Source organism: Hipposideros armiger, unplaced genomic scaffold (assembly GCF_001890085.2).
Source record: "Hipposideros armiger isolate ML-2016 unplaced genomic scaffold, ASM189008v1 scaffold_282, whole genome shotgun sequence".
Taxonomy (NCBI): Eukaryota; Metazoa; Chordata; class Mammalia; order Chiroptera; family Hipposideridae; genus Hipposideros; species Hipposideros armiger.
Window position 1 is genome coordinate 105,257 of NW_017731632.1, and position 15,323 is coordinate 120,579.

The 15,323-nt window shown below is 51.1% G+C and overlaps 1 protein-coding gene across 8 annotated transcripts in view; it reads right to left on the bottom strand.

Moving 5' to 3' along the window:
- RGS12 (regulator of G protein signaling 12) overlaps window positions 1-15,323 on the bottom strand; it is a 121,207-nt gene that overhangs the window by 46,819 nt on the left and 59,065 nt on the right. For all 8 annotated transcript variants that reach the window (XM_019658013.1, XM_019658014.1, XM_019658018.1 and 5 more), the window contains one exon: window positions 10,345-10,366. In XM_019658013.1, coding sequence (XP_019513558.1) covers window positions 10,345-10,366 — 22 coding nt within the window. The remainder of the gene's footprint in view (window positions 1-10,344; window positions 10,367-15,323) is intronic.

Genomic DNA, 15,323 nt, shown 5'->3' on the forward strand with positions numbered 1-15,323 from the left:
ACACATACCCATGGCACTGCCCTGAAGTCTTTACATTTCTCTTTCTCCCTCATAGTTTTATAGAATGCAGGTTCACTTGCAACACAATTACAGGGTAAGACCCTACACTTTAAGGACAGATGCAGTCCAACTCCCCCAATGGACCGAACGGTGGCGGCACCCTCGGTTCAGGCTGCTGTGGGACTAGTCAGTACGTGGTTGTCCCACACGGTGAGCCTAGCAGGCAGATGGGGACACGGGCGGGGAGAGAACAATAGGCCCTCAGAGGTCGGCCTGTGAGCTGCGCAGCTGTGGGCAGAACCCACACCCTCCCTTCATAGCCGGTGTCCCTGCCGTGTGTTGTGAGCCGGGGGAGAGCTGGTCACAGCAGCCTGACGTGTGTGGAGCTGCACAGAGGGAAGGAGTCAGAGCACAGGACGCTGTTCTGTGGGTGGCATCTACTCTGGCAGGCAGGAGGGCGCTGGAGGAGAGGCCCTCCTAACCCCGAACACTTGAGGTAGTGTGCCACTTCCAGAAACCACCGCTCACTAGGGATGTGAAGCGCATGGAGAGCAGAGCCTGGAGGCAGACCCAGGCAGAGAGCTGGGGACTGGACTGAGGTGGAAGGAAGGAGAGAGCCCAGGACTGGAGGTGGGAAATGGGGACCCTCCACTGGATCTGGTGGAAACCATGCCCACCATCGTTCACCGGGTGTCCGGCCCAGGGGTGAGGAGCGGGTGGAACCTGAAAGACCTGGCCGGCAGACAGGCCCAGTGAGCAATGCTCAGCCCTGGCCAGGTGTGCTCAGACTTTTGGGAGCGGAGCCCGGCTAAGCCCTGGCCACAGAGCGGCTGGACTAAGACAGCGCTCCCTCCACCCAGGGGCCCAGAGGAGCAGGTCAAGGGCGGGTGGGAAAGCTACAGTCTGTGACAACCTCTTTTCCTACTGAAAGGTCTACTTAAAAACAAAGCAAACCTGCACGCGGCAGCTCCCAGGTACGTATGGGCACATGGGTAAGGCCCACAGACCCTCCTTTCACCACACCTACTACAGGTGGGAGGAACGGGGAATGGAAAATCAGCTACAAACTTAACAAAAGCAACCAAAGAAGTGGGCACAGTCTCACGCCATAGCTTCAGACACGAAGAAGAAATAAGAGAGGGGAAGCCAAGGAAAGTTTTTCGAAAACGGGGTCGACAGGTTCTATGTCTGACCCACTCCTGAGTCCCCAGCAGTCGAGCTGGGGCAGGAAGCTGAGTCAACAAAATCGCAAACGTTCTCGCTGAGGCAGTGTTGTGTACTGGCTTCACATGATTCCAAATCCACGTTTATGACTTAGGGGAAGTTGTTTTAATCCACTTGTTTATGACAAAGACAAATATATCTTGTTTTTAAAAGTGAAGACGTTTGACATAAGAATGAAGTAAATTACATCAGGATGTCATCGTCCCCTCTGTTGTCATTGACAAGCACCCAGCAGCTCAGCAAGGGACCCTATTGCAGGCTTATCGATAAGAACATGCGGAGAAGCAGCGGTGCCAAGGGGACATTTAGACTGTAAATACCGAGTTTGTGAGCACCAGTTGAGAGTTTCGGTCTGGGCAAGGCACACTTCGCTGACCTCAACGGCTCTCTGAAGATCTCGAGATGTCTGTTCCTGCCGTGGCCAAGGTGACTCTTTGGTTGGCAGGGGTGCTAATCCGTGCAGTGTTCCCTGGGGTGATAACCCTCAGAGCAGCCAGGCCTATTCGCCAACACCAGCACCTTCGTTCTAGCAACAAGGGACAGAATCAGTCTCTGAGTATACCTTTGCCGTGTCCCCCTAAAACAAAACAAAACAGGTGGGACAGTGAGGAAACTAGGGAAAGTCAAGGATAAACCCTTGTGGGTAGAGCCCCAGTTGGCACTGAGGATCTCGGCTCAGGCAAGGAGCCAGGGGCTCAGCGCTGCAGTGTCTCTGGCCTTGAGAATGTCAGCACCAGAAAGCACAGGGCCACGGGGACCACTGACATACATAGTTAGGAGGGTGAACAGATGGATAGGTAAATGGACAGGTGGGTAGATGGATAAATGGAAGGATGGGTGAATGGGTGGGTGGGTGGATGGATGGATGGATGGATGGATGGATGGATGGATGGATGGATGAATGGATGGATGGGTGGATGGATGGGTGGATGGTGGATGGGTGGATGGATGGGTGAATAAGTGGATAGATGGAGGATGGATGGATGGATGGATGAAAGTAGGTATTTAACATGCAAAAGGCAAACATAAAGTCTTCTCTGGAACAAAACACAGCCTAAGGAACTTTAAAATCCTTCACATTCTATAAGAGAAAGGGAAGAATGCAGAGTTGATTAACTGAATTGAGGACAACATCAAGACTATTATAGGGCCAGCCAAGTGGTGTGCTGGTTAAGAGCTGGCTTGGGACACCAGCTCTGAGCAGCAGGGCCTGGTTTGGATCCCACATGAGGGCCAGAGACACTGCTCTGTACATCTAAGATGGTGAACAACAGCTTGACCTGGAGCTGGGCTGCCATAAGCTACCGTGAGTGGCTGGCAGCCAGCGTGAGCAGCCGGCAGCCCGTGTGAGCTGCAAAGAGCTGCCGTGAGCATCCGTCCAGAGGCCAGCAACCAATCTGCCTCACCCAGGAAGAGCGCAATGGTAATACCAACATGGGCCAGTGAAGCAACGTCCTCCACAACTAGACTGAAGAACAAATGACAGCAACTTGTCTGTTCCCCTTCTTCTGATTCCCCAGCGCTGTTCCCCTTCCCCACCCCAATTCCCCAATAAAAACATCGTTTAAAAAAAAAGAAAAGACTATAACAGAACCAATAAAAAGTAAAAAAGAGGCAAGATATGTCTGAAAATCAAATTAATGACATAGAAAAAAAACCTTTACAACCACATTGCCTTCTGAGTATAATGAGAACTTTCTCAAAGAAGTAGAAATGTGAGGAACAAAACACCCTGTGGGCTTTTAGAAACCTCCCTGAGAACCAAAGCACCTGAGATGAGGTGGCTGGGGAAGGACTGGCCGTGAGCCTTCTCTGTTTCGTTTAGTACAGAGCTGGGGCTGGCTGCGCTGGGGGCTCTGGTGATGGCGCTATCGCTACACACATGCCAGTGACAGGCAGCCCCTGACTAGGAACCGGAGGGGAGGGAACAGAGGAGGGAGAAAGCGGAAGGGTGGCTGTCCCAGCTTCCCACAGGGAGCGGAGCCCCAGTCTTAAGACGCTGACACAAGCTGAGGGGGCCTCAGGAGCAGCCGGACCACAGCAGCGGCCACAGGAGGGACGTCGCTAGAGAGACCCAGTCCGCACTGCCAACCTGGTGTAATGGCGAGCGTGGCTCCCACCTGCGTCCACCTGCCCGGACTGCTGTGGGTTGTTTGGATGTGTGTTGATTTTTTTAGAACCATCTTCTGTTCTACTTTTTCTCATTACTTAAATTATTTATAATGTATAAGTATCATCTTACCAAGAAAGGTTATTCTCAAATATTAAACCAGTAAAATAAAGCAGATATTAAAGGTTCAGTGACTTGGAAGAAAGGTGCGGTCACACTGGCACTCTCTCTGTGCGATCCTGCCTCCCGGGGCCTCGGCCTTTACTGCAGCCTCTGGCATAAACAGAGTCCCAGTCTGTCTCCCTGGGGTCTGGCTGCTTCTGCTGAGCTCGGTCCCTGAGGCTCAGCATGTGGTGTGTGCAGCTGGAGCAGGTGAGGGTCCGTCCCACTGTGTCCTCCAGCCTCCTGCGGATGGACACGTGGGCCTGCCCACCAGGGGGGTCATTAAGATGGAAACCAAATGGAGTGGTGTGAAGTGACAGGCACAGGGCCACCACACTCGTGTGCTCTCTGCGGGGAGCTGTGGCCTCCAGGGCCCTCCCTCCGGCCTCTCCCAGCCCCTGCACCTCACTCAGAAAGCACCAGGGCTACAGGTCTAAACTGTTCGTGGCAGCCATGTGGTCAGAAAGCCCTCTGCAGAAGACCTGCAAACCATATCTCGTAAGGGATTCATATCCAAAATATACAAGGATCTCATCCAAGTCAGTAACAAAAACCCAATAAGCAGATTAAAAATGGGCAGAGGACCTGAATAGACATTTCTCCAAAGAAGACACACCGATGGCCAACAGGTACATGAAAAGGTGCTCAGCATCACTAATCATCAGGGAAATGCGGTCAAAACCACAGTCAGTGAGATCTCACCTTACACCTATTAGGATGTCTATTTTCAAAGAGACAAGAGACAAGTGCCGGTGAGAATGTGGAGAAAAGGGAACCCTCGTGCCGTGTTGGTGGGACTGCAGGCTGGTGCAGCCGCTGTGGAAAGCAGTATGGAGCTTGCTCAAAAAACGAGAAACAGAACACACATGTGAGCCAGCAACCCCACTTCTGGGTATTTATCCAAAGGAAGTGAAATCAGCATCTCAAAGAAATATCTGTGCCCCCATGTTCACTGCAGTTATTCACAGTAGTCAAGATATGGAAACAACTTAAGTGTCCACAGATAGATGAACAGATAAGGGAATTAGGGTATATGCATACAATGGAATATTATTTGGTTTTGAAAAGAAGAAAACCCTGCCTCTGAGACACGGCGGGTAGACCCGGAGGGCATGATGCTAGGTGAAGTAAGCCAGCTGCCTGACCTCATGTCTACGTGGCATCTAAAACAGTCAGACTCACAGAAGCAGAGGGCAGAATGGTGGGTACCAGGGGGGGGGGGGGGGGGGGGGGGGGGGTGTCAAGGTATACAAAGTTTCAGTGATAAGATGAAATAATCCGGGGAGCTAAGGTACAGCATGGTGACCACAGTTAACAATAATGGATTGTACACTTGATATTTGCTAAGAGTAGATCTTAAGTGTTCTCACAAAAAAACAAAACAAAGGTAGTTACCTATGTGAGGCGATGGAGGTGTTAATTAGCTTGATCATGGTGATCACTTCACAATGTACATTTATATCAAATCATCAGGCCGTACACCTTAAATACATGCAATTTTTGTCAATTATGCCTCAATAAAGGTGGAAAACATGAAAAATAAAAATAATTTTTAAAAGAAAAGATAAAAAGAAACTCTTGTGCAGAAAGTAGCTACTGATACCAGAGTGCATCAAGATAGCGGCATGCACAGACCTGGTAGTGAGCACGCCCCAGGACTCATGACCTTAGCTACAGCTCCTTTCTTTTTGACAGTCTCTACAAGGCCCAAGTTTTATGACATAATCTTAGTTATTTAAGGATGATCGGCTTAAATAACATGTTTAGTGCATTCCACTTTGATCACAATTACTAAATGACCCAAACCTGCTAGCACGACCTCTCAGCTACTAGTTACACAGGAATTAACTAGCAAGCGGCAAGTCTCCCCGCTACTGAGCTGGGTCAGGCGCGGCCCCGAGTTTACAAGGTCAAGGTCAGTGTTCCAGGCCGGATGAGACCCAGTGCAGCTCCATGGGCTCTGCCAGTCAGGGCTCCCCAGCTGCCAGGTGACAGGGAGCTCCACTGAACCTGCCTTCCCTGCCACTTCCTAACCTGCCAGCCCCTGAGGGCACACCCACCAGCCACCGTCGCCCTATCACTTGATATAAGTTGCACTCCATTGAAAAGGGGCAGACTGAGAAAAGCAGGGTAGAGAGGAGATTTAAAATCAAAGACCATCTCCATTCAGAAAACAAACATTCTTCAATTGAATGCATGTCTTTTTCTCGGATATTACTTCTGATGTCAAAAAGGTTCAAGTTTATGTTAAAACAATAATCAGAAATATTAGAAATTATTGCTTGTTAGTTTACAGCAGGGGTGTCAAACTCAATTAAAACACGGGCTATTTGGTGCAACAGGCAAGAGTCACGCGGGCCACATCACGTTTACAAATTTTGTTAAATTTATATTCTGAAGTGAGGATTCAGGAATACAGATAGGATAATTAAAACACTATATAATTGCTTTTATTTAAACATTTATTTTATTTAATGTATTTATAAAACTAAAATTACTCTTTTTTACCCGAGTGCTCTTTTTAACCTTTTCGCTATTGGGATCTGTTTACATTACGTGACACTGAGAGTGGCAGACACATGGCTTCCAAACGTCGCCGGAACTGAGTCAGCGCGTTTATACACGCCCACAGGCCCCCAGGAAAGGCACTGGGCCACGTGTATACTCGTCTTCAGTAGTTAAAAGGTTAACGAGGGAATTGTGTGTATGGTAGGTATTGCCTCGATCTCCCCTAAGCGCTATTTTCTTCATAACAATTTTTTCTATTTTCATTTTATTTCAGAGCATCGCGGGCCACAAAAAATTACCTCGAGGACTGCATGCGGCCCGCAGGCCGCCAGTTTGACACCCCTGGTTTACAGCATGGAGTTTACCATCTACTTCAAAATGATTTGCCTTAGGGAAGAAGTGGCAGAAAGCGGCAGCTTGCAGGAGACAGAAGACGCTGCCCCGCTAGCCGGGGACCCTGGCTGCCACTGGAAGAAGAGGCCGAGTGGGTCTGCGAGGCCTCGGGCCCTGGGGCGGAGGCAGCGCCAGGGAGGCTGGCCCAGCCCGCGACTCAACCAGACAGTTCCGCTTCTGTGTTTTATCGAATGGGATGCTACTAAGCTGTTGGCTTGTTTTTTGAGACGGTTTCACTAAAAAGGAAAAACTTGACAAGCCACTGTCCTAACCCAGGTCTTCCCCTCAGGCTCTGGCTTCTGTCTGCGCATGTTCAAATGCCTTAATTCAATCGTACCACCCGCTGTGCAGGGCACTGAGGACAACCCTGAAGCTGCCTCGTGGAGGTCACTTTCTAGTGGGTGGGGGGAGCATACAAGACCAATGACACAGACAAATAATTAAAATGAAGGTCTTGTCAGCTGTGTTGGAAGGAAATGAAGTCTGGGCTGATGCTGAGAATAAGGGCTGGTGGTCAGTGCAGGCTTCTTTGAGGGGCCATGGGAGACCAGGGTGGGAGGCTGTGGCCTGGTGAGGCACGAGACTGTGCTGACACAGCCCCAAGGACAGCTCTGAGCAGGCGAGAGTGGTGCCCAGGTAGGTGTTAGGTGGGGAGCCACGTGAAAAGGGGCAGGAGTTCAGGAGAAGGGAGTGGGGGAGACAGCTGTAGCCTCGTGGGGGCTATGTGGCAGAAGGTGGAGACTGAGGAAGGTCAAAAAGACCGTCACAGACGTGCCCCCATGGGGACTGGGAGACTCGGGGACCAGCACACTTGAAGTGGAAAGCCGAGAGTGAGGTTGGACAAGTTAAGTTGGCATGTTTATGAAGCAGCCAAAGTGGAGGTGTTGCGTGGACGTGTCACACACCCAGAAGCCAGACTTTCCCGTGGTCACAGCCCGACATGTGCCTGTGGGTGTGGGCATCTGTGTGAATGCTCCCTGACAGCCTTAAGTTCTTCCAAAGTCATCGCCAGTAATGGCAGAAAACACTCGACCTTTCGAGGACGTGTGCGTTGGAATGAGCACGCTGGCAAAGCTGCTTATACAGGGTGAAGTTGAAAAAGAGATAAATACGAGCATGAACTCTGTCTGTTCCACTAGAAGCCGGGATCCGAGAGCTGGACTCTCCCATCAGCACTGGAAGGTCTCACCCACTTCCTCCCAGCCACTGCCGAGCGCCCTCACACTTGTGTTTGAACGCTGGGGCCTTCTGTGTGAACAAGTGTCTGAGCAGCTTCACACAGGCAGAGCGTTACAGCTTTAAGCCTCTCTCTAATGCGGGAATGTTCTTCCTTTTCTCGAGGCGGAACCTGCCTACCTGGACCTCAGCCCGGGCCCTGGCTTGCCCTCCACAGAGACTGACCGCTACTCCTTCCTTCACAGGCAGCCTTTGTCTACAGGGAACAGTCATTACGAGCCCCTCTCCTTCTGAGAAAGTGGAAAAACACACCTCAAGGATGGCAAGAATAGCATTGTCCAACTTCCTTAAAATAAAGCCACAAAACGGTGAGCACATACATTACAGAATAACGTGTGAGAAGTCCAAACGGTCTCCCTGACAAGGGTGATTGCACACAAACGTTTCTGAGTGAGCGGGGTGCTTGCAGCCACCGTGAGGCTGGGTGACGAGACCATCCCACTGTGCGAGCAGCTTGCTTTCCAAGCAGGCTCCTGAGTCACCGCGTGGAGCTGGGTGTTTTCCCACAGACACGGCTGCTGGAGGGCCCAGGCCCCTCAGCGAGCTGAATCTGCTGCTCACCTTGGACAAAAACCTCTCGGTGTGGAAACACATCCCGAGTTTCTGATCAGATCCTCTCAACGAGCGCCTGTCTACAGCTGGGGAGGGCGGGTGGGATGGGGTCTTTCCCCCATCCCCAGAATGTGGGCTGGAGCTGGGACTTTCGGGGAGACAGGGTGGGAAGCCAGAGCACATGAGCCTCGGCAGCCAGGGGCCCCTCCGTGGCTCTGCTGCCAGCAGCCCTCAGAGTCTGAGTCCAGCCACTTCACTTGGTGTCTACATGGCCATGTTGGACTTGTCCTGTTTCTGCCTCAGTGTCTTTACCAGTAAAGATGGCAGAATATAGTATTATGCCTCCTAGAACTAACATGCAGATTAAATGAGAGAACTTTTTCTTCTTATAATCAGAAAAGAAATTGAAGATCAAAAAATAATAATAACATGAAAAAAAAATAAAGCACATGTAAGCTGTCAGGTGCAGTTCCTAAAATTCAGGGCATGCTCATCAAATAGTGGCCTCCCCCGACTCCAGTCTCTCCCACCTCCCCACCCCCTACCCCCCAACTCCCCTCACCCCTGGTGGCACCAGGGTCTCAAGTGCACAAGCAAAGGTGAAGGCGGGCCCAGGGGGTGGAAAGCCCCCGCAGGGGAGGGGGAACCGCTGCCACCAGCCAGGGCACCACTTCCTTAGAAAGGACATCAGGGCTGTGAGTCAGGACTTCCTACACTCGGGAAGTTTGGCTTTGTAAAAAACTACAAAACTGACTCTATAATAAAACTCCCTGAGGTTCTCGCATCTCCTGCGGACAGAAGAAAACTTCAGAGGTGAATAAAACTTCATATTCGTGATTAAACTGAACATTAAATAAACTTCTCAAATTGATACATTTCCTACAGACAATGAGTCTTTTACCAGAAAGGAGAAATTAGAGCACAGCAGAAAGGGTAAATGTGAACAGAATCTTATAAAAACTATTCACTTTTATCCTGGATTTGGTGACAGGTCCTATTTCTTTTTAAGGAAGTTATTCCCACTCCCAGCTTAAAAGAGATTAAATGACATGGCTATCCTTGTGCATAAAATAGGTAACATAATTCCTTTTATTAAAAAATAAATGCCCAAACACAAGCATCAGAGCCTCCTGTCTCAGCTTCCGAGCCCCGCAGGGCTCCAGGCTCCATCCCTCCCTGTAAAGCAAGCCTTTCTCAGGCCGTGGTGACGCCAGCGGTACGGGACACGGTGTGTGGCAACACAGCCCCAGGAGAACTGCACTTCGCTTCCCTGGAACTTACAGTAAGAGGCAGCCTCCCGCCTCATCGTGTGCCCTGCTGTGACAGCCTTGGTTGTCATCGGGACTTCACACCCAAAGCCAACATATAAATGAAAACCAAGTGCTAGTACCTTTGGATAAATTTTAAAATTCAACTCTCAAAAGACAGACTAGATTAATTAAAATCATGTGAGAAAAAAAAAACCAGCCTGTGAGCATAGGCACTTTTATGAGTATCACAGGAAGCAAGGAACATCTGGAAGAAACTCGCCAAATCACCTTGGAGAGTTTTAGAAAATCATGGAACTAAGGTGATCGGTATTACATCAGATAAATCTTAAGTGAAATAAGACATCTCTGGCCATTTCCTTTTTGGATCAGTCCCAGTAAAAGAATTCCCAAGCACAAAATTATTTGAAGACAGAAAACTTTTGATTCCTCATCACCCCACAACTCTCAATTCATCTACAACACTTTTCCTCAGAAAGGGAAATTTAGCAACTGAGAGTGTCACCCGAATTTCCAGAATTGCTCAAATTCAGCAAGAGCTCTGAGCTCTTCCCTTGCTGGTTATACAAGAGCGGACAGCAGGCTCTGACTTGTCAGGCGCAGGTGTGCGGCCGGATGTGCGGCCCCACCTTCGCTGGCCGCAGCTGTTCTGTCACGCTGAAATTCAGGTTCATGACACGTCTCTGCAGTGAGCGGCTTCCACACACATGTCGCAGCCACCTGGGAGCCACGGAACGTTCCCCAAACCAGCCCAGGCAAAACCCACCCCCAAGGGGACAGGGTATGGCAAAGAAATCCCCTTTTCTGCGTGAGTCAATTGCAAATACACTTTCACAATTTGAAAACTTCATTAAAAATAATAAAAAATATACATCAGAAATTGTGACTTACCGCCATCAGATACAGTTGCAGACTGAAAGAAAAGAGAGAGAGACATGAGTTAATTAAGCCTCATGACAAAAGTCAGGGAACAGCATGTCCATCTGAGGAACAAAACGGGGAGCTTCCGTGGAAGGCTCTGGCTCTCCGTGCCGGTGTCCCAGGAAAACCAGACTCCTCAGTGAGTCAAGAGTTACGCTCCCACTTCCTGCGAGAACTCCACCCAAGCTGATGAGCCACAACAGGACGGTGCGGAAGTCATTGTCATTTTCACTGGAAAAGAACAAATCCCACCATGTTTGAGATCACAGCCTCAGTCACAGCCTCACTGAGGACAAGTCTACACACACGTTTCAATCTCATCAGCCCAGGGCTGCAGTGTGGAGGGCACACACAGCACCAGGGAGGCAGTTGGCCTGCAGAGTCCGTTCAGTGCCGCTGGCTTGCAAGTTGGCAGAGCCCAGTGCCAGCACTGCCCTGGGCATGTCACACCCCACTCGGCGCTCACGCCCTGAGCACCAGGCTAACTGGTCTCACCTCCACTCTACAGGGCAGAACCCAGGCTCAGAGATGTCAAACGGCTCCCTGGAGATGGCAGAGCAGGGGTCAGCCCACCAGTGCCCTGGACCACCAGGCCCAGTCGCCACCAAATGGGGCAGGAGGGGCCACAGCAGGCAGGTGGGGGAAGTTTCCAAGGAGGGCGTCTGGAAGAGGATGAGAGACTGGTGGGGGGAGGGTGACTGGCTCAGAGGCACCAGGGCAAGAACAAACACGCCCTACAAGACGCCATGCAGGCCGGTACCGGGAGGCGCAGGCTACGGAGGGAGGTCCCGGGCAGTCGGAGCTCCAAGAGCTACAAGTAGTTGGGGGCGGGGGAGAGTGAGTCTGAGAAAGCCTGTCTGGGACGCACCTGCAGGTCAGACAGCTCTCAGCCTTCCGCCCGAGGGGGGTAGGTCACTTCCACCCAGACATGTGCAGGGAGAAGGGTCCGGGGAGTGGGGAAAGGGGCGGGACCCAGGGCTCAGGAAGGATGAGATCTGGGTGGTACAGACACCAGGGGCCATAAGCAGCCAAGGCGGGAAGGACGGAGGAGCTTGAAGGGGAGCGGGCTCCAGCAGGCCTCTGGCGTAGGCTCTAAGGTCAGGAAACCGGGGGCACGGGACCCTCCCAGCTCCGAAGTAAGGGTAAACAGATGCGCTTCTCAGTGGCCATGGAGGGCCACCTCCGCAGGGCTCGGGCCTGGCCGCAGAGCCCCAGGGCTCCAGCTGGAAAATGGACCCGCAGCCTCTCTGCAGAGGGAGGTGAGACCGACTGCAGGGTGTGGGGAAGGCTTTGCCGAAGGCACAGGTGACACAGGGAGGGACAAAAAGGGCACCCAGACAAGCTGGCTGACCACAACTCGGGCTTCCTCAGCGTGACAACACACGGCGCCCTTCCCTGATCATGGGCCTCCCCCAACAAGCGGAGGTCATGTTGAAGGCCCCTCAGGCCAAAAGCCAAAGGCGCGAGCCAGGAGGTCTGCCTGGCGGGCCAGGCTCCCGGCGAGTGCCCCTCCCCATCACAGCCTCTGTCGCCTGGTGGGACTTACACCTGAAGTCCAGGGAGCCAAACTAAGGAAAGAGAAGGTCTGACCTCGGACAGTGAGAAGAAGCCACTTCCTGACAGGCGGTCACTGTTTGGAACCATCATGAGCCCCCAGTCAGAGATATTCTGAAACTGTCCTGGCACCTTATCAATGCGTTTTCCATAGTAGAAACGTACTGTTGTATGTCCAGTTTTCACACGGTAATCTTCCACACATCAGGCAGAGGAGCGGCCCCACCAGCCAGTCCCTGGGCATCGGCCCTCAGCCGAGAGGGGCTTGCTCCCGCCCCAGAGGCGGGCGGGCCTCCTTCCCAGGGCTGACCAAGGCCCGTGGACAGCTGTCCTTCCCCCACACTCACCTAAGTCACCTCCCGTCAAGTTACACATTAAACAGTATCAAAGGCAAGTTATTCCGAGATTATGAGAAGACAATCTGCAAGGCCATACACAAAACCAGAAATACTGTCAATAATAATCATCTGAGAAATTTGTCATAAAACGTAAGCTTCATCACTATGAAGGACATGATTCACTTTGTGTCACAATGATGATTAACACTAAGTTCTCAGGCTTTTAGCAGACGGAACAAAGTCCTCTAAGAAGCTCTACACACACCCCCAAGATGAAGCGAAGCGAGACCCAGGACGGAGGGGCGGAGGGGCGCTGCTGGAGCCGCAGAGACGGAAGAAGGTGGTGGCTGAGAGCAGGGCGCCCACAGAGGGGCGGGCTCGGCGCGTCTACTGGCGGGGGCTGCAGCCTGCAGCCTGTGGGGCCCTCAGCACAGAGCAAGCAGACTCAGGCAGAGCTCAACAAGAGTGCTCTTTCAAAATATACTTTACCTTTAAGGGCAGTTTTAGATCGATACAAAAACTGTGAAGTAAAAACAGTAACCAACATGCTTTTTAATACCCTGCTGATCCCAAAGAAATAAGGGGAGTCGCTGAGAGAAGAGAGCGGAAGGGAACGCAGGGCAGTCAGCAACAAAATGCGAGAGCTGCGGGGTGGGGCCTGGGCTGAGCGTCACCGCAGGCAGGCTACTCACTCAGAGATGCCCAGGGCCAGGCAGCCACAACACAAGTCCTTCTGGGGAGAAAGCAGCCCAACGGAGGCCCGTGGGAGTTCTGAAATATGAGCCCACGCAAATATGAGCTCACCATTCAAAAATCTCCTAAAACCAAGGAAAAACCCACCAAAAAAAGAACCAGCAGAACCGACAATGACAGAATGTCAGACACTGGAAAGTCCTCGAACAGAATGTCAAATAACTGTGAAATTGTAAAGTAAAAGTTGCAATTAAAAAAAAAGGAAGGTCGCAGATTTGAAAAATAGCCCCATAGAATGTTTGACAATGAAAACCACGATTGTTGAAATTAAACACTCAAAAGAGAGGTTAGCAGAGATTAGAAGGTTGAAAAGAAAATTTGGGAATTGGAAGGTCGACCTGAAAAAAACTCACCTTGATGGCGGTAAAAGATGAGGCATAGAGACAAGAACATGTCCAAAGAGGTCACCGCGCAGGGGGACATCACCCAGAGGAGTCCTGGCCGGCCTGGGGACAAGGCCAGCAAAGCTCTCCCAGGAAGGGGGGCTGTTATGCAGAGATGCACCCAGCACCCACCTTGAAAGAGCTCACTGCCCACAGGCTGTCCCTTCAGGAACTTCTCAAGGGCGTCCAGAAAAAGAGGTGTCCTGGGTCCCATGTCTCAGTGGGCCAGCATTTTTCAGGAGGGACTCAAAATGTCCAAGCCACATCCTCAAATGTATTTTCTTCCTTTTCCCTGGTCTGGGTCACTGTGCCAAAAGAGTACTTTCCAAGTCCAAAACTCTACGCAAAGTTCTAGGTGTCTGGGGAGCAGCAGGCTGGTGGCCTCTGTGTGCAGAGGGTTCTCCTGGAGGGGCCAGTAAGGACTCAGAGGTCCCGGATGTCCCTGCCCACCCTACATCTCCTCGTAACCTCAGAACCAGCTCGCACTGGTCCTATCCTGTTTCTAACAAGGCCTTTGGAGCCAGAGTTTAAACCTTGGATACACCACTTTCGAGCAACACTTGTGAACCTTTAACTGCTCCCCCCACAGAACCGAAGGACAAAGACATGACCGCAACCTTTGAGAAGTGAAGGGTCCGCTGTCCAGGAAGATCCGGTGCTGAAACCCCTAAAAACCCCACCCCGAACCCTGGATGGGGAGACAGATCTGAGCCTTGCCTCCTGTCGCCTTACCAGTGGACTCACAAATGACAGCTTTTCTCTTTTCTCAAAAGCTGGTGCCATAGTGTTGGATTCTATGGGTGACAGGCAGCGAGCTCCGCCCAGAAATCCTCGACAAAATGTGAGATCACACCTGGATGGCTCCTAACACTAATCGGTACGAAACAGCACCGCTGGGAACCAGCTACACAGACCTTTATTCGTGGTCTCCCACCTTCTCTGTTCATGACTGGTCTGGCAACTGTTCACATCCCAACCAGACATTAATCTAAAAGGAAAGCTCATGGAGACATTTTTAATATCACCAGTCATAAAACCACTGTCCTCCTCCAAGGTCACATACCATCAAGAAACAGGAGATGACTTTCCCTGACCAGATTACTTAATTTGCAAACAAATGGTATATAATTACCACAAACCTATGTCTTCTGTTTGCTGTCTAATACTTACTCTATTTATAAGCGCACACCTGGCGTGCATATCGGTTATATAACCGATACCCAGCTGCCTGCACAGGAAGAGCCCAGGCTATGGAGTTCATGGTCGGACCTCATTCTAGGAGGTGAGGCTTACGGGGCAAAGCAGTTGGCGTCGTGTTGACGGTGCCGGGTGCCGTCAGGGCACAGGGAGCCAGGAGGTGCCCTATGGGGGGCAGGGTACAGGGTGCTTTACTGGTGGCCAGTGCTGGGTGTGGGGGATGAGGAGGTACAGGCAGGCACCCTACTAGCAACAGGGGGTGTGGGAGGGAAAGAGAACCCCTAAACTGTCTCTATTTGCCTTGGGACTGACAACATGTCTAATTCGAACCCAAGTCCTCTTTTTAGGCTGGTGTGCATGTTTTTGAGCACATCCTGGCTGATGGGGAAGCCGGCTAAAATGGTGCAGGCCCAAAACCCCCAGAGATATTCCAGAAGAACCCACAGAGGACAGGCAGGACGAACTTCAGCTCAGCATGACCCTAAAGCTAGGCATCCTGGAGTCCTTGCCTACACAGACCATTTCATGAACTAAGACTTAACACTCTTCTCTGTATTCTGATACCCGGTATGATCTGTATCAACAATTTTTTTCATCTCCTGCACTTCTTGGGTTCTTCCTAAATTCCCAAATCCACATGTTTTACTTACAAGAAAAGTATAGCCGCAAAAACAAGCTGCCAGGGGAAAAAGGTCCCAGTAAATTAGCATTTTTCTCTGCTTAC